The sequence below is a fragment of the Macrosteles quadrilineatus genome, unplaced genomic scaffold (assembly GCF_028750875.1).
Source record: "Macrosteles quadrilineatus isolate MER2022 unplaced genomic scaffold, UCM_ALF_1.0 Scaffold_3__2_contigs__length_128488019, whole genome shotgun sequence".
NCBI lineage: Eukaryota > Metazoa > Arthropoda > Insecta > Hemiptera > Cicadellidae > Macrosteles > Macrosteles quadrilineatus.
The window spans coordinates 49,714,240-49,733,525 of record NW_026542596.1 but is presented as its reverse complement, the minus strand read 5'-3'; the positions used below and the strand labels follow the sequence as shown (position 1 = coordinate 49,733,525).

The following is a 19,286-nucleotide window of genomic DNA, read 5'->3' as shown; positions in this document are numbered from 1 at the left end:
TTATTGAGGTCTCAAATTAAAGGTATGCACGCACAGATTCGCCATCAAGCATCGGCGTATATTTTTCTATTATCTCACTCGGCTTATACATAAACGAAATTGCTCCCCATGTTTTTCTTATGGGAGTTAAATTTGGTTTTCATGATTTTCTTCGTTAGGCTAAACAAATCATGTTAACAATTTAATTTTTGAGTTGTTCTAATTCTTATAACGTAGTTTTCTGCTAAAGTTAACTGTTGTGGCTGCCTAGAAATAATCGGACGTTTGTTTCTCCTTTGAAAATGTATTGATAATTATAGTAGTGGTAGTTAATTATGTTACAAGACTATGACAAATTGCCAATTATTGAGTCAACTTGGTCCCCACGCACAGGCTTCGCATATGTAGGCTCTGTCGATTTTCAGAAATTACGTTCATTCTGTATCTATTATTCTTTTGCTATGAATTTCTTTTGATTTTATTTATTTGATTTAATTTTACCATGGTATTTTTCCGGACAAACTCCATTAAAAATATAGCACGGGTCGAGGTTAATTTAACAACTTAAAACTAATTCATTCAACAATAGTTTACCTGAAAACTATTTTACTAATATTTGTTTAAAGTTTTACAGAATACACTTACACATGATGCTATTGTATGTTTTTATTTATACATGATATAGGTACTTACAACAAAACTTGTGAATTTTTGTGTTTATTTATACATTTATTGTATGGCAACAACGTAAACTTAAAGATAGGAGCGAGTGTATGCAATTCCAAGATAGAGTTTAGTATTCACCGATCCTACGATAGTTTAAGAGTATATTTCGTACCTGGGGCCGAAAATGACTTTTTTTCAGCTCGGGATCATTTTTAAGTTCGAGACGAAGATGAAATCGGTCCGTGGTACGATTGCTGTTTTTCACCAAACTATACAAAACTGAGAAAATATATCAATAATGTAGGCAAGCATGTTTCTTTACAACCTTTTTATCAGCTCGTGAACATCACACAGAAAATATCCGCATATCGGTGCAAATGTATTTTCCTGTCGATCTACAGAATGCCTTTATAAATTAAAATAGGCTAAAAAGACATAAAAAAAGAATTACAAATGTTTAAAACTAACATGGGTTTAACGGGTTGCTATGCTGGTGACGAAATAACAACTAATTATGAAAATAAAATCAAAACAAATGGAACCTATTCCAATCACATTTATTATTTACAGTGTATGTTAAATGGAGAAGTATGTGTAGTACATTGCATAGTTTTTGTCGAGTTTTCAACCGCTGGACCTCAACTTCATTGTACACTTCATTGTTCATTGATCACTGGGAAATCCATTGTAAACTATAAGATATGCACACTAATCAATGCAAATACTTTAAGGTTATGTGAAAAAATATTTAAAGGAATCAGCAAAAATAGTAATACATAATTGCTGGGCAGCGGTCTATTGCAATTCATTAGGTATATACTGCTTGTATATTTAATGATATATATAAATGTTTTAATTAAATAAGCGATTTTCGGTACTAGGGCTGGGAAATTTTAATCACAACTATAGCTGTCATTTCGACCCTGGACAGCAATGCGTAGCTTTCAGCCTCCAATTAACGTCTGTAAAACTACTAAAACAACGTATTGTGGTGAAAAATATTTGCCAATCATACTCAATAGACTCGGAACACTGCAGTTCCTGATTTAATTAAGGGTATTATTAAAAAGTACTCGTGCAGTAATCAATTAAACAGGGTAACGAATTGAAGGATAGATACAACTAGACTATAAGGACGCAAAATACGCGTAGGTACAACTAGACGTAGGGACTACTAGACGGAGGGACCACTAGTCGTAGAGACTACTAGTCGTAGGGACTACTAGTCGTAGGGACAACTGGTCGCATCCGTACAAGCTAGGTGATACTACTTGTCGGTGGGATACACGTCTAGTTGTACCTACGTCTACTCGTACCTACGTCTAGTTGTACCTCCTAAAAATCTGCAGGTACAACTAGTCGGGTGAGCCACCGTCTACTTGTCCCTCCGTCTAGTTGTACCTACGACTAGTTGTCCCTAGGCCTCGAGGTACAAGTAGACGGAGGGACAACGAGACGGAGGGACAACGAGACGCGGTCCCCTTATGGCCGGTACTTTTTCTTTTATGCTACTTATGACAGGTTTCAAATGAGCGCAGACCCCAACAAAATCATATCTTCTATTGTCTGAAAATGTAGCGTAGGATTTAGATTTAGTTTCTTTCTTTTCCGCATCGTAATAATAAACTACAACAGTATGGATGGATACCTGGTTCCTAGAACCTCCAAAGTGGAGGGATTGAACTTCTTGTGAATACTTACAACTGTAATTTTCTGAAAAATCACAATGTATTAGAATATCATTAGGACCCAAGCTCTGTTTTAGATTTGATATTACTCTGAACTGATGTTTAATATTACATACATGTTTCATTAAATCATCAAGCAAGTTGTTTCTGAAATGTAACAATAAATCCTTTTTGGAAGAGGTCACTTCTTCTTTCAATGTTTTGGTACAAACTTTATTTTCACCTCTTATTACTACTTCAACCCTTTTTTTGCACCATTGGTGGTAGGTAATTTCTCCATCCATGAATTCTTTAACTTCTAAATCTTTCTCTTTGCAATTTTCACAAAGTCTTTCTAAACATGCTTCTTTTAACTCTTCCCCACAAGTTAAACTTTTTAGAATGTCTGTAGGGTATTTAAAAGACAACATTTTTAATGAGTAAAGTTTGTCTAATGCCAATGCAAAATTTTCATGGTCAATGCAAAGGCATGTGTCCCGTTTTAAATAATCAGGTTGAACAACCCAGAATGGTCTTAGTTTACAGAATGTGCTGTAGGATATTTTTTGGTTCATTGATGATTTGATAAATTCATTGTACAAGTTTTTCATTGTATCATTAAGCAGCCTTTTCTGTTTTTTTTGCTTATTTTTTGTTTTTGTTTCCCTTTTGCCAGCAGTCAATCTGCTAACACTATCTTTTTCAAAAAAACTTTCAACTTCATTTTTTATTTTACAATTTTGTTTTAAGAGTTCAATGGTAACCTTTTTTCGGTTGGAACATATTTTTCTTGAAGTAATGGTACATATTCTTTGTTGTACTCTGTATTTTTTAACTATTTTCCCTGTTAAAACTCTTTCAAAAGCTCTTTTTTTGTTAGTACTTCTTTCAGAGACAAAGTTCAGATTTATCTGTTTCTTTAGAACCTCTCCAAAAAGTAAGTTTCTTCTGACTTCTTCAGAACACTTTCTGCTGCCTCTGAGCATTTTGTTGACCAACTTCCGAGGAGTCTCGTCTTTGGTAGAATTTAATCTGTAGTACCTTTGTTTATAACGGTCCCCTCTTTTTTTTAACTTTTTATTTTCTTCTTCCAATTTTGTTATTTTAGATTTCAATTCATCTCTGTTCTTTCTTCGTCTTTTTCTACCGCTGTCTTTCCTTGAACTTGATCCAGCGACAGGTAGGCCTACAGGATCTGCCAAAATATTTTCTTCATTTGGCCTATTATCGAGATGCATGATAGGACTTTCAGGAGGAGTGGCTATGTTTTCAATAAGCTCTGCCATTTTCTTTTTATTTTCTCGACTCTTTCTAGTTCTTTCCTTCCAACCCTTTCTGATCTTTCTTTTTTCTCTTTCAGATAGTTCGGATATTTTTTTTCTCGATGCTCGTTTCCTTTCCCTATCTTTGCGTTTTTGTTCCTCATATTTTTCAGGATTTTCTTCTTTCATTTTAGATCTCGCCCTTCTCATACTCAACTTTTTGGACTCCCGTGTCTTATCGACCTTCCCCATAATTGTTTTAATCTGGAAAAAATATCTGGCTATAGGTCACTAGTTTTAATTTTAAAAACTAACCAGCAGTATTGAAAACAAAAGATCTCTCATAAATAATAAAGTAGGGCCTAATAATAAATAGAATAAGTATTAGGTATAAGTTATTCAAAATAATAAGTATAATATAAAAAAGAAACTTCATTCTGTGAATAACTTAATATGCTGTCACGTCTGTGGTATATTCGTCACATCCGTGGAATACTTAAAGTAACAGACGTGACATCCACAGACGTGACAGATCAAAGGTTAATAGACCAATACTAGGTTGTATTTGAGGTTAGGATTCCAATAACTTGAAACTAAAGATTACTAATATAGCCACTAAACATTAATTAATGATAGTGTAGTAAAAATTGTATTACTTACCTCTTAATCTTAGCTACAGATGTGACACACAGTCATGAACAAGATTAACTTTTCTTACTGGACCACTCAAAAAACACATTTAATCATCACTTAACTAAGTTCAAACCATGCTGTCAATTCAAAATGGCTGCTGAAGGAGTAGAATCAACACTAGTATGTGCCACAGCTGCCATCTGCTGAATTATATTTGAACTACAAACTTCTTCCACAGACGTGACAATTTTGTTAGTGACACGACTTATGTGCTTAATAATTACATTTAAAACAGTTAATTTTGCTAATTGTATTGGCTTACTTCTTAATCAGGGTTGATTCTTCTATATAATACACTTTTAACCCATATTAAATGTTATTATGTGGGGGAAAATAGCTTATGAAGTACCTGAAAAACAGGTAGTGACATTCCACGGACGTGACTTGTCACAGTCTGTGGCTAATATATTTTTTTTAATAAGTTGAAATTGCAATTTTTTATTATTATTTAAGTTAGTTTAAAGAGTACTAAATATTATAATGCATATTTTTGTTGGTTTCTTTCTTAAATTTAAGGAGTAAATCATCAATGACACAGAAGTGCTCCTTTCATGGAGAATGACCCATGTACTGCCGCATGGCGCTAGCATTGCGGGTGACTCTAAGCCATTGTAGAATGCGGGCTTTATTTTGGGTTGGGATTGGTTAGGTTAGGTTAGGTCAGGTCAGGTCAGGTCAGGTCAGGTCAGGTCAGGTTAGGTTAGGTTAGTTACGGTTAGGTTAAGTTAGGTTAAGTTAGTTTAAGTAAGTTTGGTGTTTGGTTAGGTTAGGTTAGGTTAAGTAAGGTTAGGTTAAGTAAGGTTAGGTAAGGTTAAGTTTGGTTATTTTATTTTATTTTTATTTTACATTCCAACGGACAGCTCCATTTTGATATTTCGTACAAATTAGTGCAATACAAACAAGACCTTCTTAAATCTAGTTATAAAGTATGTTGAGTGAAAACAAATACTGTAATTTGGGTTAGGTTAGGTTAAGTTAGTTTAGGTTAGGTTAAGTTTGGTTAGGTTAGGTTAGGTTAGTTGATCAAAAACTTGAGTTTTGTAAGTAAATGAACCTAAAATTGTGGAATGTGGGTTTTATTTAAGGTTAGGTTTGGTAAGGTTAGGTTTTTGGTTGAGTTTGGTTAGGTTAGGTTCGTTTACCTACTTACAATATTCATGTTATTGATAAACTAACCTAATCTAATCTAATCTAAGCCCGCATTCCACAATTTAAGGTTTGTTTACTTACAATACTCATGTTATTGATAAACTAACCTAATCTAACCTAACCTCACCTAACCAAACTTAACCTAACCTAACCAAACTTATCCTAACCAAACACCAAACTTAGTTAAACTTACTTAACCTAACCTAACCTAACCAATCCTAACCCAAAATAAAGCCCGCATTCTACAATGGCTTAGAGTCACCCATAAGAGCCATGCGTTAGTACATAAGTAGCCAGCGGCCGCTTTTCCGGGGATATTTTACTTAATAGTGGCCCGATCGTAATAAAACTTACATATTATTATTCAGGAGGAATTTCCGCACAATTTGAGTACCCACAACATGGGTTTTGGGCAAAAAAAGATTTTTCCCGTTTTTCCCATTTTCTGGGAAAACGGGACATTTCCGCAAAAAATGAATATCATTTTTGGAATCAGCACTAAAAAACGAACAGATTAAAAAAAAATGTTAGAGCGTTGACTGGAGGTTGACATAATTAGGATACCTAATCGATATTGATCGATAAGTTAGGCCTAGCCTATATTCATTCGAATGAGTGTAGGACGTAAACTAAAGTGCAGCCTTAGTATTTGATAACTTACCTAGGTTAAAAACCACTATTTATAGTGTATTCAAAATTTGATCGGAACTTAATAAATTTGATAGCCTAACTTTATTAAAACATTTTAAAATTGAATTTTAAAAAGAATTTTAAAAATTTAATGACATGGTTTGGTGGTCAGAGAGGGGATTCCGATCCACGATTCTCGAATTGCACTGGATGCCTAGACGCTTGTAACTTTTAAAGCCACTGAACAGAGCCCAAGGGACTTTTTCAAAAGTGTAATATTAGTTTGCAAATCTACTCACCTAGCTAGACTGACATTTTGGTAAATAATATTGTGGGGTTAAATCTTTAAACAAAAAAGCCTTATTGTTCACAAAGTTTCAAGTAGGCCTAGCGAATTAATTATAACTTATAAGTTAGCCTATAGGCCTATAAGTTATAGGCCATAGATTAGATAGGGCCTACTCATAAGTTAACAAGGGGAACTACAGAGCCACTGGGGCGGAGCCGAAAAGGATTTTTGAGATAAGAATATGTCTATAGGTTAATCGCGAATGTGAGCTATTATCATGCCAAATTTCAGCCCAATCCGTCCAGTACGGTAATGCATGATTGAACTTTAAACATAAACAAACAGATTAAGCTCAGCTAAACTAATCTAATGAACTTGAAGAGACAATCTCTGGTGAACTCCGTGCGGCGCTGGATGGATCGCGTATAATCACACTCAATTTAAACTAACCTAACCTACCCTAACCCAACCTCAGCTCTTAATTTTCAAAATCTATTAGATGACAGAAAAGACATGTAAGGAAGACAGGTTGGACTTCATATGTGTTTGTGACTGTAAGTCCTTTTAAGATCTAGGTTAGATTAAGTAGCCTAAGTTAAAGTTTAAGTTATGTTATAATTAACTGACTCATTAATTTATCCTCCAGACTGTTTTTGCACATTTGAAATAGTGGGTGAAACACAATAAATAACAAATAATTATATAGGTGTCAAAAATGCATATGTTTTAGGCCTATACTAATCCCTCGACCTTATTGAGCATGTACGTACAATGGCTAGCCTGGCCGAGGAGTGTTCCCCTCGTGCTGGAAAACAGCTAGGCCTGTGCTCATGGGGAAGCGGAAGGGAGACCCAGACCTGCCATTCTCTTAAAGACCTTAGTGTATGTAAGATACGGCTGCGAAAGTCCTTGAAAAGTCGATCCGCTCCCGGCTGAATTCAGCCGTGGTCGCTGCCCCCTCGTCAGTACGGCTAGAGGAAGGAGTCAATTGTCGACGCTATTGAGGAGGTGAAGCCAGCCGAGATGAAAGCTGAAGGGTTTTCTGCCACTCAATGTGTGAACATTTAACTCCACAAAGTATTGTGTTATGCTGGACGGTCTGGAGACCATCTGTCTCCATGTTCCGGCATGCCTTATGCGCACATAAAAACCTCGAGTTCCGCATCCTTATCCATGACACTCACAGAAGGCCACAATGAGTGACACTTCTGGTGCCGTTTGCCGTTTTAGATTTCATACTCAGCCCGAACGTCTGGAATGTTGCCTACGACGTCCTTTCGAGGTCTGAAAAGCCTGAGCAAACTTCATGATGGAATGGCCTCTGGATCACCTGAATTAACTATATACCTAGTGGTGTAAATTACCCTTTTGCTGTCAAAACGATCCTTTGTGGTTTGTTAAGACAACCGCTGTTTCATGCTTTAAATGGAGAACATCATCCGGCCAGAAGAATGTCCAGTAGATTTCATCGGATATTCTTGTAGTGGAGTTTGTCAAAAACTAATAACAAATAGGTAACGATACACATAACACATGGAAACAAGAAAAATTTAGTGCTGGTCAACCAGATGACGAGTTTGGTATGAGGAACTGCCTGACCAAAAAAGCGGATCGACACCATTCCATTGAAGATGGGGGACGTCGGAAGTCCAAATCGTTTAGCTGGCGGGACCAGATCTTCCATACGGCAGACAAGGCCGCTAGAGTGGTTCTTCTCTTAGCCTGTTGTCGGGGGTCTGAGGTCCACTCGCAGAAGGTTGTTGATGTCTTCGATCCAGTCTGTACTCCTGGAGGTGTAGGCAGAGGATCTCAATAAGGAGGTATACAGCATGTGGTAGCATCAATCTGCCTATCGAACAATGTCCGAAAGTGTCATCCGGGTGGTTGCAGGAGTCAACCCGTCAAAATTGTGGTGGCTTCTTGTTTTCCCAAAAAGAATATGATACACCCAAGAACTAAAATTTCCACACTAACAACTTCAAGTCGTGCTTGTTAGTTTGGTACTTCTTAAAACAATTTTTTTACCTGTCCCATAGTTTTGGTTTAGGCCTACTGTATCTTGTTTTATAAGTCATACTTTACTTAATGTTATATACGGTACTTAATAACTTACTTACTATGTTTACAGATGGAGAATATTCTGCTAGAAATTGCTATAGAAGTAGCCAAGTACCTCACGCCTCGAGATATATCTTCCTGTTGTGCAGTATCTCTTCACTGGCGAGAAGTATTCGGTACCAATCAGGTAATTATCCTCAGTTTATTAGGAGGTTTTAAGCTAAATGTATAAACCAAAAACAAGTTAAACACTACCGGTAATTGTACTCCAATAAATAACTGTTATTCTGATGGTTTACTGACCAAAAGTTTAGTAAAAGAATTTAACAAGAAGTTAACATGATTATTCTAGAAATTGGTAGTTATTGGTATTTTTAAATGTCATAGTTTATGTCCAAGAAGAGACATAGGTAGCCTACTCTGACTTTAAGTACTCTGTTGAACAAATCTATATGCAGTAACTTAAAATTTAAATTGGCATGGGGAAAAACAATAATACACTAATCTTGACCTTTAAGAAGAGGCTTAGTTCAACTAAGTAATTAGTTAATTGTTAACAATTTTAGAAAAAGTCGGCAGGACCACCGGTTGTCTTGGATTTTTTGCCCATAACGACAATGTTAATGGTTGAGGAATATTACGGCATTGTTTATTGAGGTAAAAAGTTGAAAAACTTCTCATTTTAAAGCTTCTGAAACCACGGATGTGATTTGCTATTTACTTTTAGCGAATTTCCCATATAGAGAATAAGCTATTACCGTAGTACTCATGATAAGACCTGGACCCGGGACCGATTTAATTTTTCATTTTGAGGTCCCTAGAGGCCAAAAACACCATCCGTACAAATTCATATATATATACAGGGTGTCCATAAAAAACGTTTCAGGACTTTGGGAAATGAATTAATACCCCCGCCGCAGCAAACCTGCAGACTAAGCGAATTTCCATTTGCCTGATTGGATTTACACTAAAATGCCTCCTTAAATATATCACATTTATTTCCTATTTAAATAGAATAAGTTTAACGAGTACTTAGGTTTGCTGCAACAGGGAGAGTAATAAAAAAGTGTTTTTTGTTGTATAATGTTATTAGTTTAGTAAAAAATTAATGTATTTTCCAAATTCTATCAAAATATGTTCATTAATAAGCAAACTACAACAGTTGGTTTATTCTCCATAAGAATAACATAGGAATTTTAAATTTACAATTTTTTTGAATTTTCTCCGTAACCATTAGGCGCACAATAACGTTTCAATATACTAAATTCTTTGTTTTTTTAAGCTCTACAAAATGGTTTGGAAAGAAACTGAAATTTTGTGGTTTTAGGGTCAAAAATGGGAATACCGGGTGTTTCTAAATGAATAGCTGGGTTTTAACGCTTTATAACTTTTATACTATTAAACTTACCACCACAAAATACGCATCAAATGAAAAACCAACTCAAAGAGTTTATGCCTTCCAAAGAAACATTATTTAACAAAATCGATCCAACAGAACTGTAGATTTAATTGTACAAAGTTAAAAAGTAATCTCCAACTTTTTTTCACCACTAGAAATTCGGAGGTTGCTTGACGTTTTTGCAAATAACTTTTAAATGGTGAGGAAATCGACCAATGTGGAAGGTAATATTCCGAAAGAGAATAAAATTTCCTACAATCTACTATTATGCATTTTTTGAAAATACTCAAGAAAGGTACCAAAAATTGCCTCAAAATGAAAAAATTGAAAATCCCTGTCTTCAATGTAGACAATAAACATAGCAAACATTAAATTTCACACTTTTTTATTTTAAGCCAAATTTAGGCTACATTTATTGAGTATTTTCCTGAAATGCATAGTAGTAGATTGTAGGAAATTTTATTTTCTTTCGGAATATTACCTTCCACATTGGTCGATTTCCTCACCATTTAAAAGTTATTTGCAAAAACGTCAAGCAACCTCCGAATTTCTAGTGGTGAAAAAAAGTTGGAGATTACTTTTTAACTTTGTACAATTAAATATACAGTTCCGTTGGATCGATTTTGTTAAATAATGTGTCCTTGGAAGGCATAAACTCTTTGAGTTGCTTTTTCGTATGATGCGTATTTTATGGTGGTAAGTTTAATAGTATAAAAGTTATAAAGCGTTAAAACCCAGATATTCATTTAGAAACACCCGGTAACCTATTTTTACCCCATAAAACCCCCCATAAACCCCCGTTCCCATAGTCCGATCATGCTGGTTCGCGAACTCGTTTTAATAAATGTAGGTTTACATGTTTATACCAAATTTCATCAAAATCGGATCATTTTTGCTCGAGTTATCGTGTTCGCTAAAAGGAAGAAAAAAGTTTATGGGAAGGTATGTCCGAAAATGCATATTAACCCAGATATCCGCCATTTCGTTTTTTATACAAAAATATTTTTATCTGTAAAGTTTTTATTCGATGATTATGCAATTTGGTAAACATGTTAACATACACAATACCTATAATAGAAGTTGTTCCGATTGTAAATTTCAAAATGGCGGCCGTTTGCATTTTTCTAACTTAAATAACTCAAAAACGGCTAATTCTATGAAAAAATGTCAAGGATACTTTTTTTTTGCATTTTTAATTTCCTATCAAACCATACCAAGATCCAAGATCAAAAAGATCAGACGAAAGATAACTGAAATATAACGTTTTTTGTGTAAAAATATGGCAAAATTAAGTGTTCTCCGAGTAACTTTGCCTTATTTTTACACAAAAAACGTCATATTTAAGTTATCTTTTATCTCAACATAATATTTTCTGCTTGGTAATTAAGCTTACAGTGCATGATTAATGTGCTTCAATGAGAATGCCTGTTTTTGTCAATCGGCGCTCAGACAACCACACCGTTTTGCCTCGCATCTGACCATCACAGCAGAACTGTGTTTTGCGTATGATAATAATAACATTAACAATTAAAAATTATAATAATAATATCTATGGTTCTTACGGTCAACGCAATCAGGCGTGATATTCCACTACGGCCGTTTCGAAGATGACTCCATCGTCTGGTGCGTAGTGGTACACTAAGTTGACCCCTGACTAAACTATAGTCTTGTCACATTTAACACGAATTGTCTTCATTTGCATTGCGTCAGGGGTTGAATAAATAATACACATATAAGCACAGGACAGACACACGAAAACATTTAGAGGGCGTGCACGGCTTGAAAACTGACGACCGACTGTTCAATCCTGGTTTGAAAACATCTTTGTACATCTTTTGTACTTACATCTTTGTATTCAATATGACGGATCCAAGATGGTGGCCAAAAATTTATACCCATTCAAAATGAAGTACTTACTACTCTATAATGACGTGGATTTCTTAAGAAATGTAGAAAAAAGTAGGAGGGGAACTCATTTAAAACTCACCCTGTATTTATTTATTTATTTATTTATTTACGGCAAAATCGCCATTTGTACAATCAATTACATGCATAACAATTTGTGGATCAATAAATACTATTACATGCTGTAAGTTTTACATCTTGCTATTTGGTCATGCTTTAAGCATACATGCTAACACTAATGATTCGCAACTGAGTAATGAAAAATAAAAAACAAATATAAACTATGAACATACAACATCGGCAAACAAGAAAAAAAACATGCAATGGTCTTGAAATTGAACTAACATTAACAGCCTGCTTCCCTAAATACAGGATCGAAAAGGAAAACATAAAAACTTTGAATATTTGACAGTGCAATAAAATATACAAACTTAACAATAACAAGTATGAACAATGAGAGTGTGACAATGATTGATTGTGACTTAAGTGGGAGGAACATGAACCGAGATGAAAGTTATAAAATATGAGTTGAAAATTTAACATTGCAAATATAAATTATGAAAGAAAACTTAACAATAACAAGAAGGCAAAAAGGTGATCGTTTGACAATGATTGGACTAGAATAAAATTATGGCTTATATAATGAAACTAGGAGAACATGTGGTAATGGAGGAAAACAAGTTGTTAAGGAGCACGACACTAACTCCAATACTCTGCTTTCACCCCCCTCACACACAACACAGCGCAGAAACAACAAGGGGAAAAGGAAGCTATCTTCAATTGGAGAAGATCCTCTTCAGTGCAGAATCACTGTCATTAAAGAAGTCATAATCGTGATGCTGAGTTAGAGTATTCCCCTGACGATGAAGTCTTGGAACAGGACTGTGAAATCCGTAGCTGGTTGAACACTGATGTCGGTGGAACAACTCCTGGGTCCGAGTGGCCTTGGGGATTCGAAACGTGATAAGATCAAGTAACTCAGGACAGTCGATCATATTTGTAAGAAGTCTTTTGAGGAAGAGGGCATCGATCATCTTTCTTCTTTCTTCCAGAGGTGTCAGCTTCAGGTAGTTTGCTACATCATCGATAGGGACGGTAGAATAGTTGAATCCCAATTTAACACCAATTACTCTAATGAACCTTCTTTGGATTTTTTCGAGTCTATCTTTGTGTCCAGTTAGATATGGGGACCACGCTACGCTAGCTTATTCCAACACAGGTCGTACAAGTGAGGTGTACAAAATCCTAAGAGCTTCGGTGTTGATACCATCTCTGGACGCACGGCACGGATGATGAAACCCAAAAGCTTTGATGATCTAGTGCAAACTGAGTCTATGTGCCGATCTGGACTGAGGTTGGATGTCAAAATCACTCCAAGATCCTTTATTGTTACTTTTCTCTCTAGTATAGTGTCGTGTAGCATGTAATTCCAGAGGATTGGTTTTATTCCCCTTGAGAAAGTAATAGTAGCACATTTTCTTTCATTCATAGTCATTGCATTATGTTTGCACCACATCTCAATATTCTGTAAACTGTGTTGAAGGTTTTCACAATCGTGTTCATCTCGTACCGTATCACAGAATAGACCTTAATGTCATCAGCAAATAGTAGGCATTCAACATCTATTACTTCAACAAGGTCATTGATAAAGATATTGAATAAAAAAGGTCCCAGATGGGATCCTTGCGGTACACCTGAACTTGCTAAAAAGGGTCTAGAGAGTGATCCTCTGAATTTCACAATGAGAGTACGACCGGAGATGTAGGAATTAAACCAGTTGAGAAGATTGCCATGTATACCACAATTGTTGAGTTTATGCAATAGGAGCTCGTGATTAACACTGTCGAAGGCTTTTTTGAAGTCAATATAAATGCTGTCAACCTGATATTTTTGGGCAAAAAACTTCATGATAAAGTTTTCGTATACCACAAGATTGGTGACCGTGGATCTTCCGGCGAGAAAGCCATGCTGTTCCTTTGTGAATACACTTTTGAAGGGAAATGCGAGCTGATCAAGGACAAGACTCTCAAACACTTTACTCAAAGTTGGTTGAATCACAATTGGCCTGTAGTTCTGGACATTGGACTTGCTGTCAGATTTATAAACAGGTATGACATAGCTAGTCTTAAGAACATCGGGGAAAACTCCTTTTTCTAAAAGTTTGTTAAAGAGAACCGTGAACTGAGGAGCGAGAATAGAGTGACAATATTTTAGAACATTTGGAGGGATTCCGTCAGGTCCTGCTCCCTTATAAGGATCCAAGGTGGTCATCTTGCGCTCCACATCTTCACACCTCAACTTACAGGCTGATATGCCATGACTTACATTGCTATTATTGGTGACTAGCTGTTCCAAGTCGATGCTTTGATCCGTAAAAACCGAGGCAAAGAAGTCAGCAAAAAGGTTGCACACGTCTATACTGGCAGGGATTTCTTCTGGTCACCAAGTTGAAAAGTTTCGTTAGTATGCAAGGCTTGTTTACGCTCATTGACAAAGCTCCAAAAGGATTTCAAGTTGTTAGGTATAGTAGCATTCACACGGTTGAGGTATGTCTGATAGCAATGTGAAGCCGTGGTACTGCACAAGGTGCGAGCTCGACGGAATTCATCATAACTCTCCGCTCTCCGGTAGTAAAGTTGATTTATAAACTTTATGGAGCCGCTTTTTCTCGATGACTAACCTTTTCAGCCTAGGTGAGAACCAGATGGGAAATTTGGAAGCCTTTACTTTCTTGATCGGAGTGTTTGTAAGAACCACACCTTGAATTTTTTCAATAATGTCATTGAAAAACAACAACGTATACATCAGGCACATCAAAATAGACTGTATCCAAAGTGTGGCGAAGATTTTCATAAATGTTGTCTAAGTTACATCTGCTAAAGTCTGGTATTGTAGTGAGGGATCCTTCCGTGGGTGCAGAGGTGAGCGAAACATCGATAGAAATTGCAGGATGGGCATCCTCCAAGGGAAGGAGCTGATCAACGGCTTGAAGTACGGTGTGGTTAGTTTCAGTAATTACTATAACATCATAAACGCATGCTGCAATGGCCTTTCTGAGTGATTGAATTTTTGTACGTAATCCATTTGCGTTCTGGTAGTATATATGAAGGCCATTACGTAGCTTGATTAGTTTTTTGGTTTGGAATTATTAACAATCTTGGGTACGCCATTGCGATATTTAATAGTTAAGTCAGACTCCCCAGCGTTCTTCCTACGTTCCAGTTCACTTATGAGGTTCTTCAGATGTTCTATTTCCTTTGGAGTTCTGTCTCGGGAAATGTCGAGTTCGGAGAAAGACTCGTCCAGTTTGCTTTTGTCAAATCTGGAACTAAATTCACGAGCGTCTTCGATAATTTTAAATATGATTTTAAGGGGACGAAACTTGCCGCTTGCATGTTTACCTATGCGGTACGTTTTAAATGAGTAAGAATCCTTTGAGAGATCCAGAGCATTGATAATATCTTTGACAAGTTGTCTGTCATGTTTGATCCTCTCTAACGTGTTCTTGCTAGAGGATTCACGAATGCCGCGAATTATTACATTGTCAGCACGAGCATTTCATTCACTGATTTCCTCGACGACCGCCTCAATGGAAGTAGAAGAAGGATCAGCGGATGAGAGAGTACTAAAGTTGTTCTCTAGGGTTTCTATTCGTTTCTCAACTTCGGATAGTCGGTGCTCGAGATTCGTTAGCTTTTCATTGATGACAATCAAATCAGCCTTGATATCACCTATATCGACAGGAACCCTGGATAGATCATTCAACTTACTCAAAACCTCAGACATTTGTGAGATTAAGATCTGGCCTGGATTCTGTTTGGTGGTCACGCAATCAACCCTTTCACAGACCCATTTGCAATTGTTATCCTTTGCAAGTTTTTGATATTCGGGGCCGGATACCCCAACACAGTGAGCGTGAAACCACCGCTCACAGAGATGCTCACATTGGAGTCCCTTCTCCGAGTCCAATACTTTCTTGAAGCAAATTGAGCAGGTTGACTGATCCGCTGAGAAATCCATTCTTGACTTGAAAAGTGTGAAATTATAAAGAGGTTTAAGTATACTATTCAAATCCTTCGCCCTGGTGAGAGAGGTAGAAAATCAAACAATATTAACAATGTACTAGAGGTTTCATGTATAACAGATTAGAAAACAATGGCACTTTAAAGCTGCATGCATAAAAATCTAATAGCCTTTACATGCAGTTACATGTAGTGCTACAGGTTGCATGGCATGGAAATTGAACTAGCAATGATGATGATCATTGTGCAGAAAAAGGGCTTAAAGCAGAAGACAGACGCCAGTTCATTCCTTTCAGGTAGTTGGTCGTCTGTAGAGCAAGTAATAAGTAATTAAATAATATTTTCCAAAAGTTTTCAAATAGATAATTATAAAAGCTGGACTAATATTGAAGCAAAAGAAATTCAACTCACATAACGTAAATGAAGCTCAGGTAAAACTAAATAACAAATGCACAGATGTAGAACATGAAGATCAGAGATTCATCCACAGAGCAAAAAAAAAAAAAAAAAAATTGTATAAATTGTTTTCATTATGCTATCAAACTGTTAGGCTATGTCAGCAAATAACGAATGAATGTGATCGCATGCAAAACAACTTGTCAGTTGTCAAAGAAAAATTTAAACTATGTACTGTATTATTAATAAAATTCTCTAAAGTAGGCAGAAAATTTAACAACTCTAGGGGGTACCTGACTAAAAAAATAGCATAATTACAAATTAGTATAAAGTGGCAGAACGGTAACGGTTTCATTCTCTGAATTAAATCACTAGATAACGAAAGACTACTGATAGCATCCACATAATTATGAGGAATGGCTTTTCTCAGTGATTTGTAGGAATGATACCCCAAAATATTCTTTATGTCAGAGTAAAACCATAGACTAGCCAACACAAGTAGACTTCTCATCCCATTGTAAATTTTGAAGCTTGTTTTTCGTGTCTAGTTCATATAAGGTGACACTAGGCGCTAGTGTCAACGACATTTTGTTTCTATTAATTTAGAGTTACTGGTAATTTCTTGATTTGAGCTTTACTGTTTGGTTATATAACAAGTGTACGAGTTATTGTTAATGCTTGGATCTTATTATTTGGTTAAACGAGGTTTTAAATAACTGAATAATTAACAAGAAACAAATTGTAATTAAAACTTTACCTCTACAATGCACCTTACATAACTAGCAATAGAATTGGCTTCCATAAGGATGAGAAATCTACTAAGGGAGTAAATCTGTTATACTATGTTACCTCTATTGGATTGTTATAAATTTTACTGGATTCAAATGACATTTTCTTTCCTTGGAAACCAGTTCAAGTTCCTGACTTGGGCTAACTAGCATTGCTTATACCTTGTTTACACATATATTTACCTAAAATTATTTGTAGGTTTGGAAAGGACTGTGTGATTCCGAGTTAGATGAGCATCTGAGGACTACACCGTGTGTCGTAGAGCCGCAGTTCTCTCTCCCTGAACAACACTGCTCTTTAGCTCCGCTCAGTCAGTGGCGAACAGCTTACCTGCGGGAACAACATCTGTGGAAGAACTGGCGAACTGGCAACTGTAAAACTGTGGAACACAAACTGGGGAAAAATAAAACCTCCGAAGAGCTGTTTGTCACTAATGACTTGATAATGGCGTTTTATAGAGACTCAATAGAACTGTTGGACTTGAACACCCACGTTCCTACTCGAAAGGATTTACTACTGCTAGGTGAAAGATGTTATTATACATCCAGGGCCTTAAATAATGGAATCATTATTTTAAATGGTTTTCATTCTGAAGGAGACGACTTTATTAAAATTTTTAGGGTAGATCTAGCCCAAGGCACTATCAATTATAAATGGCAGGTAGAATTAAACTTTGATTATTCATTTAAACTTGTGTCCAGCAATAAAAAAGGATTGAATAATTTCAATTCTATGGACCAATTTGATCTAATAATTACTCCTGGAGGAAAGTGTATTGGAAATTTTTGGTTTTGTAAAGAAAATGACTCTTTCTACATATGGGATTTGGAAAATGGAGTGGAACTAAGAAAGGAATGTTGTTCTACAAGCTTGCCAGAAGGAGGGTTGGGTATTGTAGGATGTAAACCCGGATCAAAATGTGAAGATATCCTAGTACTCCTTCCCAATACAACGTTTTCTGATCTTCCTGGAATAGTGTCAGTGACATGTCGAGTTTATAATGTACATCAACTATGTTTCTTACCCTTCGAGCAAACTTTTTCAGTTATTTCCGCGTTTTTAATTGAACTAGATCCCATCGACTTCTGTGCAATAACTGACAATTTTTTGGCTCTTTCAGACTGTGATGTGAATAATCCAGAAGAGTTTTCTGGTGTCAGAGTTTACAACTACAGATCTGGAAATTTATTACATAATTTACCCTCTAAAGGGACGATTGAGATCATAAATGATTCACATTTTTTGTTTAAAATGCCAAAAGATGATAAAACTGTTTTGTGCTCTGTTTTCTATCCATCTAGAGCTATTTTGAAAAATAAGATAACTAAAGGCTTTGAAGTCAATGATTTTAGTGTTGTTCAGAAGGGACTTGTAGAAATAAATTCAACCCTAGTTATAAATCATTTTCTTGAAAATTCTTCAACCCAAGTTTGGAGGTTGAATCGATACTCCTCTTTTAAAACTGGTGTACTTTTGTATGAGAGTATAGATGTAAATCGAGCCTTCACAAAGGTTATAACAAGTTTCAGCCCTTTCCCAGAGCAAGATGAGGACACATTCAGAGTCATTTACTTTTGGTAATGTTGTAGTGACAGTATGTTAGTGTTATAATAAATGTAAGTTGTAATTGTATTATTTAATTATTTATTGTATTTTGTGTAGAACTGGTACAAACAACTTGCAATGATAAATAACATAGGGTTCTGAAGATGGTGAGATTTAAAAATGCCAGTAATTGAGAAAGTTGAATTATGGAAGTTTTAAATTGCAAAAGTGAATACATTACACTTTCTTTTAACCCATGATTTTATGAAACACTAGCTGTGTGCCCGTTCTAAGCACGGGGATCTTAAAGTAGTCAGTTGAAACCTTCTTATATTAAGAACAGCAGTTGGTTTGCATATTTTCAGATATACTGACAAAACTATTATATATAACCCTTCGCAAATACAGTATCTGACAGTTTCAAGCCAAAACAAATGCTTCGCAATTAAGTGTCACCCGGATTGTGTTGGTCCATATGTTAAATCCAATGATTAAACTAAAAAAAGCTTTATAGGCCTAGATCTATGAGGCATAGCCCTAAGGTAGGCCTATAGTTGAAAGTTACTTCCCACAATGGTTAAAAGTATTTAAATTACTACCTCAACCTCGCCATTTAACACTTTATTCGGGTTGACATTTTTATTTTCAAGGTGCTCTTGTCCTTTTCGTGACACTGAGAAATAAGGACATTAATGCGTTACCAACAGACATACACAAAAATACAGAACTTAATTAGGGAATTTGCTACGTTTTAAGCATAACAAAGTACATATAAAATTAGAATTTGAAATCTTTGTCAATGTCATCAAATTTTATCATAACAATTTATATTTGCTT

The 19,286-nt window shown here is 35.8% G+C and overlaps 1 protein-coding gene across 2 annotated transcripts in view; it reads left to right on the top strand.

Annotated features, from left to right (window-relative positions):
* The window catches only part of LOC128988400 (uncharacterized), a 30,949-nt gene extending 12,214 nt beyond the window's left edge, over positions 1-18,735 (top strand). The window contains exons 1-3 of one of the 2 annotated variants that reach the window (XM_054409653.1): positions 6,577-6,889; positions 8,464-8,580; positions 17,103-18,735. In XM_054409653.1, coding sequence (XP_054265628.1) covers positions 8,464-8,580; positions 17,103-18,485 — 1,500 coding nt within the window. In that variant the 5' untranslated portion in view covers positions 6,577-6,889 and the 3' untranslated portion in view covers positions 18,486-18,735. Of the gene's footprint in view, positions 1-6,576; positions 6,890-8,463; positions 8,581-17,102 lie in introns of those variants that run through there. The other variant, XM_054409652.1, reaches the window with a different exon arrangement.
* Positions 18,736-19,286: the final 551 nt, after the last annotated feature.